At 35.8% G+C, this 14,044-nt stretch overlaps 1 protein-coding gene across 1 annotated transcript in view; it reads right to left on the reverse strand.

The window, feature by feature from the left end:
* Afg3l2 (AFG3 like matrix AAA peptidase subunit 2) overlaps positions 1-14,044 on the reverse strand; it is a 221,620-nt gene that overhangs the window by 9,477 nt on the left and 198,099 nt on the right. Inside the window, exons 15-16 of the mRNA XM_090408577.1 lie at positions 6,971-7,090; positions 6,565-6,759 (exon numbers count right to left, since the gene is read on the reverse strand). Of these exons, the coding sequence (XP_090264703.1) occupies positions 6,565-6,759; positions 6,971-7,090 (315 nt within the window). The remainder of the gene's footprint in view (positions 1-6,564; positions 6,760-6,970; positions 7,091-14,044) is intronic.

A 14,044-nucleotide genomic window follows, 5' to 3' on the forward strand; every position in this document is an offset into this window, starting at 1 on the left:
GAGAAAGATTACAGGCATGAACAAATGCATCAATGGCAATATCATATTAAAAATGAGGATATTAGGAAAGAACTTGACATTGTCAGCATCCAGGAATGGGTTAGCAGAGCTAACCTCAGGTGGTGTGGTCACTTAAACAGAATGGGCAAAGATTAGCAAAACAAGTGTTCTCTGCCAGGTTGGCAGCAAAACGACCCAGAGGAAGACCAAGATATATGTGGATTGATATGGTACAAACTGCCTTAGACGATAGAAATATAAGATCTGATAATGTTGGAGTCTTGACAAGTAACAGACTGATTTGGAGGAAAATTGTAGATAGGAAGGTAGTAATGATGTAATTTGTTTCATGTAGTACTATCACATCCTGTACACCCCTTGAGGGTACAAGGCAGGAATTTGATGATGATGATGATAAGATTATCTACAGAAAAGTAATAAACCAGGGGGGGAAAAAAACTTAACTGATCCCCTCATAATCAAAATGGCACGAAATCATACAACAATGACAGAATACAAAAGACAGGCTGGAACATATATTTAATTATTCTTTTAATTAAAAAAATTATTACTACTATGTTAATATTAATACTGTATACTGTACTAATTTCTTTAATTTGCAGTTATAAGAGAACAGTATCAACTTATGTCAGCTATCCATCATTAGGTCTCTGTCCGGTTAGTAGGCTGATTTGTTCACACCAGCTGTGCCAATCATATTTTCCCCCTCAGGCTGAACAATGCTGTCCAATGTTCCCCTCCCCCTCATAAATGGAGGTCATCAATTATAAAGTTGACTGCTTACTGAAGTTAGTTATTTTTTATTTTAATGGTACAGGCAGATAACGGTTCTGAGATTGGGTTGTCATCAATTGTCCATAATTCTTTATAGTATTTAAACCAGTCCTCCAAAGGGATGGTATTGATCTTGATTGATTCTCTAATGTTATTATTAATGTGTGTTGCAAATTTATGTTTGTGTTTGAGGTTTATCAATATTGTTTCTAAATTGGTAATGAAATTGTTCCATTGAACTCTGTCTCTTACATGTTTCTCTTTTTGCTATTACTCTTTTGTGTTTATATTCAATTTCATCCTTTATTTTGTCCGTGCTTAACTATTTTTTTTTATAGGCCTTCTTTTTTTCACCTATGATTTTCCTTATTTCTTGGTCCAAGTTACGAAGATCTTTTTTTTTTTCCATTATTTTTTCATTCCCAAGATTTCTCGAGAGGACTGAATCTTAAAATATTGTAGAAATGATTCTGCTCTTCATTAATAGATTCATCTGAGGATAGTGCTGTAATTTTTCATTTATTTTTTTGTTGATATAGTTTTCTTTTATAGGAATCAGATAATGAGTAGACTTTGAAGCTAAGTTCTCAGTTGTCTAATGGATACTGGTACTTTATCCATCTTCAGGGGAACCATATTGATGTCACATAAATAATGATCTAATTCAATTTCAAAACCTCAGAAAACATTAACATCAAGAATGAATCTACCTATTTTATTATTTGCTATTGTATAGTTGTATAGTCTACAAAAGATTTTGATCTTCTTGCTGACCATATGTTGGTAGTTGCAGTTTGTTGTAATTGGTGGATTGAATGGTGGAGACAGAGCTGTAGAGTAGATGCCTTCCTTCGATGAGTCTTTGGACTGGAGGTGTCAACGTAATAATAATAATTGTTGATAGAGAAACTGATTATTCTCTGGCCATTTCTACTTTTTATTAATTCTCCAAAAGTTCCAACATGATTTTGCCTAAGCAAGCATTTAAATCACCTAACAGTATTAAGATGTCATTTTTGTTTATTTTCTCTGTTATATTTTGGAGTTGGTTATAGAAGTCCGAACTTTCTTCTTCTCTTCCCTCCTCTGGAGAGTATAATCTGAGAACTGTGAGATATCCTCTATTAAGTTTCAATCTGAGTTGTAATATTCTTTCATTCCAGTATTTATAGTTACTGATATTGTCTTTAAGGGATTTATGAATCATGATGTAATAACTATGATGATGTTATTAATTACGATTATTATTTCGACCTGTCGAGCTGCACCGTTAGTTATATTCTAAGATTTTATTTATTTATCTTATTCTCTTTCTTATGTCCATTACTTCTACTCATTTAAATCTTTCTGTTAAGTTCTCTTTACCTTTTTTCTATCTTAAGTGCCGATTAATTTAGTCCCCCCGCTTGTAATCCTTTCACTAACAGCGCTAACACTTATAGGTACCTACAAGTGTTAGCGCTGTTAGTGAAAAGATCTCTGAAATAGGCATTTCACAGACCCGTGTTAACTATTTCCCATGCGATATAATTCAGGGAAAATTTGTTTTTTCGACTGCACCACCCTGAATTAATGTTAAGGCACAGGAAGAATAATTATAACACTTATAGAATAGATTACTTTCTAAAATAATACCTTAAATAGTCAGCCGTGGCAATTTCTCTAATAATTTAAGCACACAGGTTGGGTTGTGTTTGTGGGACAGTGCATTGGTCAAAAATCAGGCGATAGTTTTTAAACAAACAAAACATGTTTATTTTACTTTAAGCACAATACAATATTAAACAAATTCTCTCTACTTCCTGCTTTAAACTTAAAGTAGTAACCTTACGATATAGACCTGCAATTCACAATGCTAAGAAAAACTTGCTTTACCAACTCTAGACAATTTCTGGCTGTTACAATCAATATCACTGGCTAACATTCTTCTCAATAAATATACTAGCTAACTTTCAGCCTCAATTACTTCCTATAGCGACTTAACAACTCATTTTAACAAAGTTACGTTCAGTGGACATACAATTCTTGTTCACAATCTCAGCGTTAACATATTAAAATCTACTCACAAATTCGTAGAAACAAATACAGTCCTACCAGTCTGGATGACTCTTGCCGGTTCTGCTGACTGCTTTTCTCGGTCCTATATCCTAGCCTTTGATGAACGGCTTTTAGCAGTCATCCTGGTGTAGTCCTCGTCTGGGATCTGTAGCATAGCTTGCCATCGGTTTTTGGATCTACTGTCGATGCCGCACATCTGGTCGCACGTTCCGCTACTGGAAATACATCTCCGTAGAATGACATTCTTCTCCTGAGCTTTCTACTTCTGCAAGACGAACAAACTCCTCAAACTCCTAGAACAGCCTCCAACCAAAACTTCTGAACAGCCAGCCTCTCTCTAGGTTCTCAAGGCTTCTTTTTATATGATTCAGAAGCTCCTTGTTTTTAGTGTCAGAGACCCCGAATCTTCCGTAAATAAATGACGTCACTGATGTTTTGACCTTCAGAGTTGGCGGCAACAATCTCTACATCTGAACGACCTTCAATATTTTTGTTTACTTTTAAGTCGCCAACATAATCCGGTCTAATCCCCTTAATTTAAAGAATTACTTCTAACATTCTGTTACACACCAAACCAACATTATGCACAAATTTAACCTTTACAATTTTTTTTATAATTTGTGAACAATTTCCATATCATTTCTTTTGATAGTTAGCTTTACAATCAGCACTTCTTTAAAATATAGTAATTTACAATTTTTCTCTTTCCTCATGGTTTATGACCTCAGTAAAATCGATGCCAAAAAATCGTTATATAAAATTTCACTGCATTGAATTTTACAATGATTGATACTCCTGCTCTTTGGTTCTCTTGTACACCACTATAGATATGTATGTAGTTATCGGTTTCTTTGGCTCCCTGATTTTCTTCTTTGTTTCAGTCCATATTGCAATTTTGATTTTCTTTTGATATAAAATTTCATCTATTTGATTTTCTTTGTGAGATAAACTTCTTACATTCCAGGTAGCAAAATGAGTGATAATCTTTTTCCAATCAGTACCTTTAGCCAGTCTAGGGTCATTTCCATTTTAAGCAGACCTTGAATTCTTTCTTTGAGACTTGAAAGTAATTAGAATACTTGTAAATTGGTTACTAGCCAAAGCACAAGGTGTCCCTAATGGTATGGCTGCCACCTTGGTTTCGAATTGCTCTAATAGCACTGGGGAGGGGAGAGAAGTAAGAGAGTAGAGGAAAGAAGAGTAGAAGACCAGTCTAGAGTTATAATAATATACCAAGTGTATATTGTAGGAAGTAATTAGAAGGTCTAGCTCGGGTATCTCGAATTTGCCATGTCTGTACTCACCAGTGCAAGCACCTGAGACAATTTTTTAATTTTTATTTCATGTTATTGCCTTGGGTGCTCTTTGTACGGGTTTTTAACAATCCTTTGTGTTTTGTTGTCAATGTACCATTATTTCCTACCATAATCCTTTGTATTTGTTTTCCCTTGCCATTTCCCTTGTTTACAAATTACAGCTTCTCTTGCAAAATTTAAAATACTGCAACATTGCCAGTATTACTAATTCTTGAACTTTTCAATGCATTGGGAGAACTAAATTAAGGACCAATTAATGTATGCTTGGGGGGGGGGGGGTGATGATCCTGACAAACCTGCTGAAGTTTGGCATGAGATATGTTCAAGAAGCTACAGTTACCAACTAAATGGTCAATGCAAACTACAAGTACTTCTACAAACTATTTCTCCCTAGGGGTTTACTATAGTGAGCATCTACTATAACACCAAGGTAACTGAGATTATGAGGAGGGCAAATGGTTCCTGTCAATTTTAGATATATCATGGCTGATTTGTCTGTTTAGCATGACAAAACATTTGAATTCTTGTAAAGAAATACCCTGTCCCATCTCCTAGGATCAGCTAACAGTTGAAAAAAAAGGACAGAAAATATTCATTGTGTCCTTGGTAAAGGATACATAGAGACATCTATGTTAAAATAAATACTGGAACATTGCCAGTATTACTAATTCTTGAACTTTTCAATGCATTGGGAGAACTAAATTAAGGACCAATTAATGTATGCTTGGGGGGGGGGGGGGTGATGATCCTGACAAACCTGCTGAAGTTTGGCATGAGATATGTTCAAGAAGCTACAGTTACCAACTAAATGGTCAATGCAAACTACAAGTACTTCTACAAACTATTTCTCCCTAGGGGTTTACTATAGTGAGCATCTACTATAACACCAAGGTAACTGAGATTATGAGGAGGGCAAATGGTTCCTGTCAATTTTAGATATATCATGGCTGATTTGTCTGTTTAGCATGACAAAACATTTGAATTCTTGTAAAGAAATACCCTGTCCCATCTCCTAGGATCAGCTAACAGTTGAAAAAAAAGGACAGAAAATATTCATTGTGTCCTTGGTAAAGGATACATAGAGACATCTATGTTAAAATAAATACTGGAACATCGCCATACTTCGAGAAGCTAAACTGCACACCTCAAGGGCCTGACTATGCAGGGTTACCTAAGTTTTTTCTACATCATTTTCCTTAAAACACGATACAAAACAGTAGTATCTGCAGAATGACCTGGTACATTGCATTATGCAGAAATGCAATGTACCATGTTGCTCCTCTGATTAGAAAAGGGATGTAACATGATTAGTTGCTCTATACTACAGACTACGAGTGATCTAAAAAAGTAACAATGTTCCTTATACTGGTGTAGCTTGCACTGTCGACTTAGTTTATGTGCAGCTGCCCTTTTGTAGAAAAGTGACTAATTGTTTGCACATCATTCTATTACTAACTGCAACCTCACTGAACTCCTGGGTTGGTCATTTACACTTTGGAATGCTAAGATTTCGATGCCATCCTTATGAGTCTCCTTAAGCCCCTTGGTATTAGCTTCCTGAATATTCCTGCACATTTCTTGGCTGAAGATATTCTTATGAAGAAATGCCGAAACTTTTATTTTGGAAAGTCTGAATAGCATGTGATCATATGTAATGTGTATTTTTAACATAAACATTTCATGAATAAAATCACTTTTTTTTTTATAATAAATAAGTAATTCTGAAAGATTTGGGTATATTTGTTATCTTATGCACATCATACAAGAAACAGAACTATAAAACTAAATACAAAATGCAGATGTGATGCCACATTAACATTCAAATAAGATCAAAGTTCTGCATTCAAACTGACCTGCTTTGTTGGAAGTTGAGAATAATGGTGAACTTGCTCATATCAGAATTAGAAAACCAGGTCAATTCTGATATCTACAGAAAACCCATGAACGTCAAAACATTCTCTCTCTCTCTCTCACACACACACACACACTAAATCTTTAGCATCCTTGGAGTCAGAATCTGGGCATCCTAAAAAATCCATATATACTACAAAACCACTTACATCTGAGTACTGAAACATATCACTTAAATTCTAAGTGGACCACTTAGAATTTAAGTGATCTCTTGAATTCACCTTAAGCCAATTTTAAATGAAGAATATGGTTTCATCAACCAATAACTGGCTAGAATCACTGCATCAATGCAAACAGCACAAACTACTATACTCCAAACTGCCAACAATCAGTTGGGACAGACCTTTATCTTACTTGAATGTTTGCATAGCTTGTTTTTAGTTTTTTTTTTTTTGTGTCTCTGAAGAATAAAAAATATGATATAATAATAAAAATCAAAGGATTCTCATATAGCAATACTATGCTGAAGGATTATTATGCTCACCTTTTCTACATCGGTTCTGTGTTTGGTAAGCAGAGTCAAAGTATTTTCATATGCTGAGTTCACAAGATTGCGTACTTCCACATCAATAATTTGTGCGGTTTCTTCACTGTATGGTTTATCTAAAACAACATCTCCAGGTTGAGGCAGATCAAAAGACAAATGACCAACCTTTTCATTCATACCAAACTGTACAACCTGCAAAAAAAAAAAAGTGAGATTATTCATTTTCATATATGAATTTCAGAGGGTTTTTTATTTTTTGCTAATAAACTATGAAAAAATATAGCCATATTTCAATTTATAAAACCACTAGGCAAATTACTGATATAAATTACAGAAAGAAAAGAAACAATATGAACAGTCATATTATCAAATGTACCAAATAGAAAATGAGAAATGTAGTTACCTGGGCATAGGCACTTTGGGTGACTTTTTTCAAATCATCCTGGGCACCAGTTGTTATCTTTCCAAAGAATATCTGTTCAGAAACTCTACCGCCTAATGTCATGCACATGCGATCAAAGAGCTAAATAAAATGAACACAATTTTTTATATATAAGCAATAATACGTATATGTGTGTGTGTGTGTGCAGTGCTTAGAAAGAAGTCAATGGATGCACAATGCATCTTGCCCCCAATAGGCAAGATGCACTGTGCATCCTCATCACATAACAAGTCACTTGTTTGTATCTGGTATAAATTGGTGGAACATGATGCTCCCAAGTCAGTGCAACTGTGTCCAGGTGAAATGGCTATAAGAAGGGAAGGAAATTAAGAAGTTTGAAAGAAGCATTGTGATAGGATGCCATGTTGCAAGCACTTATCTGTTCAGCAAATTGTTGACAAACTGGGCCATCCCAGTTCAACAATCAATATTACCAAACTGAAATGGAAGTGCAGGTAGTTAACTACAAGTACTACCTGCAGTGGATGGCCCACCACTCACTGAACATGACCATAGGGTGCTACTAAGGATAATAAGGAAAAAACGACCATTCATTGGCTGACATGTTGAAAGCAGAGTTCCAGGCATCAACTGGAACATGAATCCACACAAAAAAAATTCAGTGTCCAGCGGGATGTGGAAGATTTTGAAAGCTGTGTTACAGAGCAACGAATCACGCTACACTCTCTTCTGATCAGATGGAGGGGTGTGGCAGATGCCTGCTGAACATATCTTACAAGAGTGCGTAACCCTAACTATAAAATTCAGAAGTGGTGGTGGTGTGATGGTATGGTCCTGTTTTTCCTCGTTTGGCCTCAGATCTCTCTTTGTGGTGACATGAACATTAAACTCTGAGAGGTTTCTGGACAATGCACAATGTCATAAGGTTGCTGCTGTAACTGCATGGTTTGTGGACATGAACATCAATACACTTGACTGACCTGTACAGAGTCCCGATCCCAACCCTAATGAACATCGGGTGAGGTCAAGGGAAATCTGCCCAGCAGTCCAGGACTCCATTATATGTCCACAGGAAGAATGATCACTATCATATGTTTGTGGAAAGTATACTCCGTAGGATTGCTGCAGTTATTGCAGAGAAAGGAGACCCTACATCTTATTAAGGTGGGCACCATGGCTGTTTGCTCCTCATAGTATGGTGTCTATTGACTTCTTTTCAAGCAGTGTGTGTATAATACTTATAATATAACAATTTTAACACTTTGATGTGAAAAAGAATACAATAAATATGATAATTTATTAAGCTGCTGACATTTCATTTAATTTCAAACAAGCATCTTCAAAGCACAAAAATAGTTGTCACAGATCACAAGGAACCAACAATCAAGTAATTGTTTTTACCAATTACTTGGTAGAAATAATTCAAAACTGTAATGGACAAAAAAAAAACTAACATCCTATTATGGAACCATCTAAGTCTTGACTTAAAGCAGTTTGCAGCTTTTGTGTTGAAGCTAGTCTCAAAATGACAATCTTCTGAATTCTAATAAATTAATGCAGCTATTTCCAAGAAAGAAACTTTATGATGGTATTTATTAATAGCAAAATTGGGTTTTTAATGTCATTCGTAAATACAGATAGCGCCTCTGTAGCTCAGTCAGTACAGACAAAGCCCTTTGGTCGGAAAGACCTAAGTTCGATTACCATCCATGACATGAGGAACCTTTATCTGTTCTCTTTCAACTAAAGGTGAGTTAACTGGTCTCGTACAGAGCCCTCAGAACAGGCAAATCAGCCCCTCGAACACACACACACAGATTTATCACCATGAATACTTACGACTCAGCCACAGGCCTAATTCGTTAGCAATATCCCGGTCCCAAGCCCAGATAAAATAGGGGAGGGGGAAGCAACGGTGAGATACCCTGTAAAAAGTCTCACCAGAAACACTGTGTCAAGAACACTTGTCTACAAAGTTACCAAGAGTCGGACACGACTGAAGGGTTAAATCATCATCATAAATACATGAGTAAAAAGAAGTCTAGGAGGGATGGTACCCTTTAGATGCAGCTTGGAGACATTAGCTTCATGTGCACCCAGAGATCAGGGGTACACTACTGATTGGGGAGGCTGCTGCACAGTGATTCATGAAGTGTGAAAGGAGGCTTTAGAGTGGCTTTCAACATTGGATATCAAACTATAGTTGAACTCTGCGATAAGAATACCTACCACCATAAATACAAAAGCGAACATTATATAAGTTTCACTATCTTACTATCTGGTAGGTTCCCCAGAGTTCAGATATTGATTTAAATAACTCAAAGAAAACAGCAGAATAAACAACACAAAAACTTAACTGAGGTCTGAAATATTAAAAATCAGATCAGAGACAAACATCATACAAAATCGTTGCTTGTTCTTATGAAGAGCACAAAGTAAGTGAATCATTTCAGTAGATTTTTTAAAACACTGAGATAAGAAATTTTCCTCTGTGTATGGTATTGTAGTTATATTCAACTCCATGTTGTAGTTATTGGAAATGTGTGCAGCAGGGCCTGATTCTTCATTCCTGATATGAGCTTTCATTAATCACAAAATTTCTTCTGGTCTGGCCAAAATTTCTACTAATTCCTGCAGGAATAGTAAATTTTATATACCTTTGAATAATTTTGGGAAGGGCTGTTATCTTTCAGAGACATCAAAGGCTATGTATTTTTTGCAGAGACTTATAGCCATACTAATTTTTCAATAATGAAGCAATATGGATGAAAGTGATATAGAGTCTCTGTACCAAACATCTTAATTTAATATGGTAATTTTTCTTGAAACAATAGCATTTAGACTGTGATTTTAAGATAACCATAAAGGATAAATTAATGAAATGACATGCTCAATTCCTTCTTTCATTTTATTGTCAAACCCATAATATGCAAAATGTTCTGTTCTTCAGAGTGCTAAGGATGCCAAATAGCAGTGTAAAGCTATAGCAAGATGATAATAATAATTTGTGCGAATAGCATTATGTCAGACATCTAGAAAGGAGCATCCTGTTATGGTTTTTGCATTATATATCACCAATATATGAACTAAGAGGAAACTACCAGATATTAACAAGACTTGCGTTTACTTTTAATATTTGTAAACAATATTAAAAATACAGATTTGTTATTAAAGTAGCTATACTTGTCAAGATTTAGGGAAATACTTCACTGCTGATGACATTTCTTCAAAAATAGTCTCTCAGGCATGTAACAGTTCATAGTGATCTAGTTTTCCCTGTATTTAAATGTCCAACATGTGGTCAGTCTGCTATGACTTGCCATAATGATGGTAACATATACGTTTATGTTATGTGTATGGGAAAAGATAAGAACTGCTAGTCTGATGGTGCATTAACAGTACTGTAAAGATTATTTAGTACTCTGGCTATCCTTTCAGATGTATCTCATTCCCATTCTCTATATTATAGAGAATGGGAACGAGGAGGCAGGTAGTATTTTATAGGAATTGTAACTAGTGCCAAAAAAAGTGTGGTTTAGATAACTGAGTTATGTGAAAAGATGTATATCAATAAAAGAGACAGCCTGTTAATGTTTCAAGGATACTGTGCTTTGGACTGGCATGATGATGATGATGTCACTGTTTATTAGTATCTTCTAGTGTGTACTAGCATCCTAAACAGAAAAAAAATATCAAATTATTTGAAAGACACACTTAACCTGTTTTAAAATAGGCAGAGAGCAGTTAATCGGTTCCTTTAGGGTAATGTATTTTAGAATGTTCATCATCATCATCATCATCAAATTCCTGCTATGTACTCTCAAGGGGTGTACAGGATATGATAGTACTACATGAAAAATTTATATCATTACTAACTTCCTATCTACAATTTTCCTCCAAATCAGTCTGTTATTTGCCAAGACTCCAACATTATCAGATTTCATATTTCTATCGTCTAAGGTACTTTGTACCGTATCAATCCACCTATATCATGGTCTTCCTCTGGGTCGTTTTCCTGCCAACCTTGCACAGAACACTTGCTTTGCTAATCTTTCCTCGCCCATTCTGTTTAAGTGACCATACCACCTGAGATTAGCTCTGCTAACGCATTCCTGGATGCTGACAAATGTCAAGTTCTTTCCTAATATCCTCGTTTTTAATATGATATTGCCATTGATGCCATCTGTTCACGCCTATAATCTTTCTCAGGACTCTCATATCTGCAGTCTCTAGTCTTTGGTCAAGTGTTTTACTTCTGACCCAGCTCTCAGATCCATAAGTTAAAACTGGTTTGAACATTGTCTTGTATACAGCTAAGATAGTGTTCTGAATAATTTCTCTCTTATTCCATATGAATTTATTTAAATGACTTCATACCATACCAGCTTTGTTGATTCTGTTGTCCATTTCTATATTTAATTTACCATCTTCACTAAAAATTGTGCATAAGTAGCTGAAACGTTTTACTTGTTCCACAGGTTCTCCATTCATAATGCAGTTAATATTTTCAACAATTCTGCATATTTTCATTGTCTTTGCCCTTTTATTGCTGACCTTCATACCATATCTATTACAACAGCTACTCAATTTAGTCAAGGAATCTTGCAGACTTGTTGCAGATTCATTTAGAGGTATAACATCGTCCACATAAAGCAGATTGCTGATATTAACATCTCCAATTTTGATATCATGTTTAATACCACTTTCCTTCATAATGTGATCCATATAGAAAATGATTAACAGAGGGGACAATGTACATACATGTCTCACACCAGATTTAACATTAAACCATCTTCCTGTACTTATATATAATTGAGAGGGGACCTCCACATAGCCTTTAAAGGAATGCGGAGAACTGACCAGGTCTGACCTAATGTCCAATCCTCACCTACTCGTGGTGTACCCAGTTAGGTATCTACCTGGATACTGAACGAACGAGGATGGTCTGGCAATTTGGGATTTAGAAGACCAAATTGTATTTTTATTGGCTTAAACCAAAATAAAAAATGATGGTACAACATGACAGAATTTCATGTTAGGTGAGACATCGCTCGGTTAAACAAGGACCATGTTGTTTTCAGCAGGAAACCTATGTTATTGTCTGACCTAATGTCCAATCCTCACCTACTCGTGGTGTACCCAGTTAGGTATCTACCTGGATACTGAACGAATGAGGATGGTCTGGCAATTTGGGATTTAGAAGACCAAATTGTATTTTTATTGGCTTAAACCAAAATAAAAAATGATGGTACAACATGACAGAATTTCATGCTAGGTGAGACATCGCTCGGTTAAACAAGAACCATGTTGTTTTCAGCAGGAAACCTATGTTATTGGCTGACCTAATGTCCAATCCTCACCTACTCGTGGTGTACCCAGTTAGGTATCTACCTGGATACTGAACGAATGAGGATGGTCTGGCAATTTGGGATTTAGAAGACCAAATTGTATTTTTATTGGCTTAAACCAAAATAAAAAATGATGGTACAACATGACAGAATTTCATGCTAGGTGGGACATCGCTCGGTTAAACAAGGCCCATGTTGTTTTCAGCAGGAAACCTGGGTAAACAGCGAAAAGTCAGCTACTGGAACAAATTTGAACACACACACCCCAACTCACTCAACATCACCAGAGTTAAAGATCGGTACTATCAACATAAGAAGCCTGAATGGCAAAGAAATGGGATTAGCTAAGGAATTAGATAAGTACCAGATCGACATAACAGGGGTGACCGAAACAAAAAAAGACAAAAACTAGTGAGATCTTTCTGAGCAATAAATACAAAATGTTATATTCAGGCAATGACAATCAAGGAAAAGAAGGAGCAGCCATAGTATTCAACACTAAATATGAGGCTAATCTTCTTGAATGGCAGGCAGTCTCAAGCACAGTGATGTGGGCTTGAGACTTATTTATGCTTATGGTCCCACAGAAAGTTCTACTAAGGTAGAAGTGGAGGAATTTTTTGAGGCTTTAGAGAAAGCAACTGACACAATGAAAAAGGAAACGTTTTGTCCTTGTTATCTAAATAGCAGAGTAGGAAATGATTGTCAGACATACAAAAATATTTTGGGAAAATTAGGAGAAAAGAGCAAAGCTAATAATAATGGCAAATACCTGTTGGATTTCTGCTCAGGACGTGGACTGGTTATTACTAACGTCATAAAAATGTGCACAAATTCACATGGAGAGAAGAGAAGAGGCAAGGAATAAGAAAAGTCTCATTGACTATGTTATTGTCAATAGTGATGTTTTCTCCCTGGATGCAGGACACCAGAGTATACAGAGGATTTGAAATTGATCACTATTTAGTCCTGAGCAGGATAAGATTGAATTTCATTTTGAAAAGAAGAACATATAAGAAAGTTTTAAAGCGAATAAAAGTTGAGTAGCTCTCAGATGTGAACTGTAGGCTAAAATACACAAAGATCACTGAAGAAAAAAGAGTTTGAGAACAGGAACCAAACCTTGAAGATTCAGTGGCAAGCCTCGAAGAAAACCCCGATTGATTCAGCCAGAGAGGCATGTGGTGAGGTTGTCTGCAAGGATAGAGAAATCAAAACTCCATGGTGGACACAGGAAGTTAAAGAGGGAGTGAAGGAAAAGAAGAAAGTATATCAAAAGTTTTTGGCAAATAAGTCAGCTTGTGCTCTTAGAGAATACAGAGACAAATGTAAGAAAGCCAAACTCTGTGTAAAACTAGCTAAACAAAAGTCATGGGAAGACTTTGCTAAGAACATAGAAAATAAATATCACGAAGATGGCAAGATATCCTGGAGGTTGTTGAAGAAGCTTAGAAATGGAGGAAAGAGTGTTGTAAACAAAATTAGAGATGATAAAGGTGACATGAAACCTGGAGAAAAAGGTATCCTTGAAGTATGGAGTAATTACATCGAAAAATTGCTAAATAAAACAAGCAGTAATAGCACAGTGGTAAAAAACACTCAACAGGCATACAGTCAGGAATTCATATCCATACCTGAAGTAGAAAAAGCCATCTAAAACTTGAAATGTGGAAAGAGTAGATGATATTCGACCAGAAATGCTGAAGTATGAAGGTATAAAGATCTT

Source organism: Typopeltis vanoorti, chromosome 18 (assembly GCF_054136105.1).
Source record: "Typopeltis vanoorti isolate ZY-2024b chromosome 18, IOZ_Tvanoo_1.0, whole genome shotgun sequence".
NCBI lineage: Eukaryota > Metazoa > Arthropoda > Arachnida > Uropygi > Thelyphonidae > Typopeltis > Typopeltis vanoorti.